Source organism: Pteropus alecto, unplaced genomic scaffold, assembly GCF_000325575.1.
Source record: "Pteropus alecto unplaced genomic scaffold, ASM32557v1 scaffold125, whole genome shotgun sequence".
NCBI lineage: Eukaryota > Metazoa > Chordata > Mammalia > Chiroptera > Pteropodidae > Pteropus > Pteropus alecto.
The window spans coordinates 5,100,099-5,105,635 of record NW_006436888.1 but is presented as its reverse complement, the minus strand read 5'-3'; the positions used below and the strand labels follow the sequence as shown (position 1 = coordinate 5,105,635).

At 44.3% G+C, this 5,537-nt stretch overlaps 1 protein-coding gene across 2 annotated transcripts in view; it reads right to left on the bottom strand.

Moving 5' to 3' along the window:
- MTOR (mechanistic target of rapamycin kinase) overlaps nt 1-5,537 on the bottom strand; it is a 110,049-nt gene that overhangs the window by 92,494 nt on the left and 12,018 nt on the right. For both annotated transcript variants that reach the window (XM_006914361.3, XM_006914362.3), the window contains exons 9-13: nt 4,408-4,594; nt 3,305-3,433; nt 2,336-2,580; nt 1,081-1,296; nt 541-746 (exon numbers count right to left, since the gene is read on the bottom strand). In XM_006914361.3, the coding sequence (XP_006914423.1) occupies nt 541-746; nt 1,081-1,296; nt 2,336-2,580; nt 3,305-3,433; nt 4,408-4,594 (983 nt within the window). The remainder of the gene's footprint in view (nt 1-540; nt 747-1,080; nt 1,297-2,335; nt 2,581-3,304; nt 3,434-4,407; nt 4,595-5,537) is intronic.

Sequence of the window (5,537 nt, the reverse complement as noted above, 5' to 3'; positions counted from 1 at the left end):
CTAGATTTACTAGCACTGCCAATGTGAATCTACCTTAGGCTCTAGTCCAAGCAGCTTACCTTGGCTTCTCGCATTATTTAGGAATGAAAGCCAGGGACCACAGACCAAGGGCAATAACTATGAGAAACAATGTTGGAACCATTCTCATACTTGGACGTTGTGCTTGACCTGGCTGGCATTAGCAAGAAAAGCAGGAGCATGGAAGGGTAGAGAGGTGCTGAGAAGACCGTCTGCAGTAAAGAGGGCCAAGAAATGGAATTGCTGGTGACTTGCCAGGAAAAAGAAAGAGCTGCCTGAGAGGTTAGCTTGAGACTGAGAGGCACCCTGGAGTCATACTGACAACAGGCTTATGAAGTGATAAACACTAGAATTGTAATTACAAAGCTGGGAAAACATGTGGACTCTTGGAGCCGAATGTGGCTTTTACCGGGTATCCCAATCTTTCTTCCCCTTCCTTGTCTTCAACTCTCTTTCCCCAAATAGCTGTCCTGATGAAAGTCCTTTCCCCACTACCTCTAGGTCTGACTGTCACATCATTACCTGGATGAGCATCTTGCGTAGGAAAGGCATGACGAAGGCTGGGTTCATGCTACTGAGCCGACCCACAGTGCAGATGGCCAGCTCCCGGATCTCAAACACCTGGTCATTCAAAGCTACAAACAGGGCCTGCAAATTCTCTGCCTGGGCCAGATGTGCATCGAAGCGCTCATCCAAGGATGCCAAGACACAGTAGCGGATGTCAGGGTCTGCAAGGGGAATGGAGCCTTTGAACATCTCTTCAGAGCACTCATCCCTCCAGTCTTCCCAGGGTTCACTTCCACTGCCCTCAGCCTGGAGAGAGGATTCCTGATACCTTTTCTCATCTAACCTGTCATTCTTTTCTCTAGTCATAGGGGCAAAGATAATAGAATTAAAGACAGATTATCTTACACCGATAGGCTGGAGCATCTAAGCCTAATGCCTTGGCAGAGAGAGCTGAATGTCAGCTGGTTGAGGCTGAAGGTCTCTAGAGAGGCCACGGAACGAAAGGGCCCTAAACCAGTACACTTTCCTAGACTGCTTCTGTCTTACAAACTTTACCGGGATCTGTTATCCCAACCACGAGCAGTTTGCTGAGCACATCTGCCACCACTTGCACTGCCGTCTGGCTAACCACGTGCGCGTGGCCACTGATGAGGTGAACGGAGGGCGTGAGCAGGCGAGAGCAGGTACGGGCGGCTTCCATGCGGATCTCCTTGTGTTCACTGTTCAGGAAGTGATCCGCACAGTGACGGACGAACTGGGTCAGAGAGTGTCCTGGACACAAAGGCAGAGAGAAAACAGAATACAACACTGCTGCTTCTGACGGCAGGTCTGCAAACTGCTAGCTGTATTTTTCATTTTATGGCTACACATTCAATTTTCAACAAGGTATTGATCAGCAAGATACCGACCCAGAACTCTTCTTAACAAATGAGCTTCCGGTCATTAGAAAGGCGGAAGGGAGGTGGGGAGACAGAGAAAAAGCATTCCCTCCACCCTAATCCTTCCTTTATTCTCTTCAAATAATAATCATTTGGTTTTATTCTGACTCAATCTTTTATATTCCCAGAAAGTAAAACGATTCGTGATCAAATTTAATTTGTTTCGTTTAGTTCCCAGATTTAAATACCAAAAAGAGAGTCTGAAGGAGGCTAGGTTTAAATATAGCTACTTTCTATTCATTACAAATAAATTATCTGGAGTGTTAATCAGCGTAAGTGAAGGAACTGTCACAGGGAAACCACAGATGGCTGTACGTATTCAGGCAGTATGTTGAGGCTTTTGTACTTGCTTGTTTCCCTATAGTCTTAATAACACTTAAACGATCTTAAATTTCAAAAGTATCCACTTTTCTCTCCTGAAATAATCTCTCTCTGGGGCATTAATGGAGGTTTATCTGCAACTTGGAACTCCAAACTGAACTACATAGTATAGCACTCTGGGAAATCACACCGCCATAGGAACACGAATGCCCCAAAGCTCATGCTTATGTATTTTAAAGCATTAAATACCATACTGGCTACATGGAGGTGGGGAGTGGGATCCATCTGTGACTTTTCCATCTCTGAAGCATTAGTTTCTTGGACCAATGCATACTTTTCCTGAATACCATCTGCCCCCAAACTCAGTACTGGACAAAGAAACAAGCAGTAGGAATTAACAATATAAGGAAAGAATCTAGGAAGCATGAGCTGCTACAGAGTCAGCTACTCTGTATCCAGGACCCCTAGCAAGATCCAGAAATTCTAGGCACCCTCATTCCTTTCTTGAGGTTCCCAGCATCACTCACTATCTTCCCACTGCAATTTCCTACCTTCAAATTCAAAGCTGCCAAGAGTTCGGAGGGCAAGGGTAATGCTGCCCACATCGCTGGCTTCAGGGAGAGTTGTGAGGCCAGGGGAAGCCAGCTGATGGGCCAGGCCCTTGGGCATGCCTGGGTGCCGAAGGGGTTTGTGCATAAGGACAAGGGACAGCATCTTCAGTAGCCCATCCTGGATGTCCTTCTTCAGCTGCGGAATCTGACGGCTTAGGTCGTAGAGCACAGCTGTGAGGGCGGGGCTGAGGGGGAGGAAACCAGTCACATACGGGGCTAGATATATGACATTCGGTCTGTACTTGAGAAAAAAGTCCCACTTGTCCAGCAAGGGGATTGGGTCCCATCGCTGCTTGATTTTTAAAGTAGAAAGAATATTATAAAATAGAATAAATATTCCCAACTCTTGGCCTGCTCACAGATTTCGAAACAACCTATAAGTTTCTGGTTTTTGCCATGGGAGAACTTGCTTAACATAATTCGGCCACTGCAGAAGACCAAGTCTCAATAAATAATCTGGGAAGCAGACTGAGAGCACTGTCCTTATTTTATAGATGAAGAAAACCAAAGTATAGGACGCTTAAGCAATTTGCCTAATAATCATATAAACGACAGCTGTAAACATTAATTGGGCACTTCTGATATGCAAGGCACTATGCTAAGAGTAGCTATTTCATGAATTCTTTCATTTAATCCCTAAGGCAACCCTAGATAATAGGAACTGCCATTGTACCCACTTTTCAGGTGAGAAAACTGAGGCTCAGAGAGGTAAAGTAACTTACGCAAGATTACATAGCTAGCTATGATGGAACTAGGGTTAGAAACAGCCCCTGTGTTTAGTGTGCGCTATCCTGCCTATCCAATTTAATGTGCAAACAACCATGCCTTGCTCTTTCAACACAGCCCCAGTATTGTGGCTCAAGCCTCACACCACCCGCAATGGAGAAAGCTCAGGTTTCTGGCACCTACCTCAGTCCCACGGCCAGCATAGGCTCTAGCAGCTCCTTGATGTCCTGCTGGATGCCTGGCCCCATTGCTCGTGCCAGCATGCTGATGCAGGTGAATACTGTGGCATCCACCTGCATTGCCTTCTGTCTCCTGCAGAGAACCAAAGAGTGGCTAGTTTAGTCATAAAAGCCTTCTGTATTGCCCCACCTCAAAACCGCCTTGGGGCAAGGAGGACCGGGTACCCAGGCAGGGTCATACATGTGGGTGTGCAGGTTCTCTACTGCCCAATTCTAGGGGGCCCATCAAGCTAGAGTCACGTCAATGTGTATCCAGTGTTTAAAACACCAATCCAGCAGATGGCAGTAAAGTGTCTCAAGGAAGGGGCCCCTTTTCCCAATTCACACAAAAGGCACCAGATGGGCTTATGCAGTGCTGGCCAAGGTACCTATTCAGGAAGCAACTGAATAATGTGTATATGAGGGATTGGGTACAGGGCACCACCATTATATGGAAAGAAATTCTTCTCCCTATAAGAATGCTGGGCTTTGGAATGGGTGAGGCTTGTTAATTCACCAGAGCAACCTTTGCTACTAAAACAGGAAAATACAGATGTGATTCTAATTAACACCGACCCCCTGGCTTAGAGAAGACACCCTGACCTCTCCATCTTGCAGGATGCTGAAGGTTTTCCTCATGTTTTATTCATTGGGAAGTTTCAACAGTGGAATAACGTATCCAACTTCAGTGATAAGGAAAAAGGTGACTGTTAGGTCCCCTAAGTTCCAGTCTAGAAGTCCTCTCTCTAGGTCTTGTATCAAAATAAGACCTTTGAAGCCAGAGCAAAGAGCAAAACTAGGATACTCCCAGTAAATAATAACACGGAAGCAGCACTGGCATCTAACACATTCACGGGGTATTCAACAGACCCAAAATATTTACATCTATCTCATTTCATTTGAAAAAGGTTGGAGCTCAACTGAAGAAGGGCTGTTCTTTACAGGATTTGCTATGCCCTGGAGGTTAATGAGGCAGAGAATGGGCTTAAGCTCCATGGAAACTGGGATGGAGCATCCTTCCTCTCCAACCAAATGGGGTGGAAGTGAAATCATAACAGAGATGCTTACTTATGAGCAAAGTCCTTAGGGGGCAGGGCTGCTCGGATGATGTCCAGCACACGAGGTAAATAGACCTTAAATTCAGACCTCACAGCCACAGAAAGTAGCCCCAGAGCTTGGAAGGCTGCTGTACGTTCCTTCTCCTTCTTGACACAGCTCAGGACATGGTTCATGGTATCCTGGAGGTACTGGGTATCTGAGCACAGAAAAGACAGAGTGTATGGCCCAAGGTCAGGGCTGGTCTATCTACCAAAGGTCAGAGTTCCTACAAAATAATTTAAGAATAAATTAAGAAAGCCTGTTGGAAAATGTTAAGAATTTAGAGGATGTACTAATCGAAGTTTTATGCTTGATAATCACTCCTCATATACATCTTTTGGAAATATTAAAAATATGATTTTTTTTCTGTTTAATTAAAAAAAACTTAAAGGGTCTCCAAAACCATATCACATAATTATCCCCATAAGTGTTATAATTTGAGGGAAAGATTACATGCTCCCGTTTTAAGAAATATATGTTAAATCTTGTTTAAAAACAAAGAGAGGATCACCTAAACTACTTTATATTATATTGAAATTTAAAGTAATATTGAATACTGTTTGTAATAAACAGGCCATTCCATTCAAGTTAGGCTTGGAAATCACTATTACCTAGAGATTTCTGTTATAGTTATATTTAACAGAACAAGATTTAGTCTGTAATTTGGAAAGCCACATGTGTATTTTCATTAAGTTTACATAAGCCAATGTGCACGAGTAGGCAATTCTTGGCAATTTAAGCTAAAGTGTTATTACTCCTCTGAAGGCTGAAATTTCTTGATTCTTGCCTCTTCTTATATCTCTTCTCTTTCCTCTTGCTGGCCCCAAGTCTATGCACCAGAAGCACATAATGGCAGAGAAAGAAAGACCACACACCCACTAGAAAGTTAGGGGTGTTCAGGGCTACCGAACCATGGTTTGGGAGACAGTAAACTAGACTCCTCAATAGCACGGATACATCACTGCATTCATTCTAGTGAGAAATGTCTTCTCTCACAGCTCTTGTGGTCAAATGACAATGAGGCATGCTGGGGCTTGAACACAGTCAGAAGACCAGGGTGAAACAATCTAAAATCAGAGTGTGCTGATGACGAAAACTAG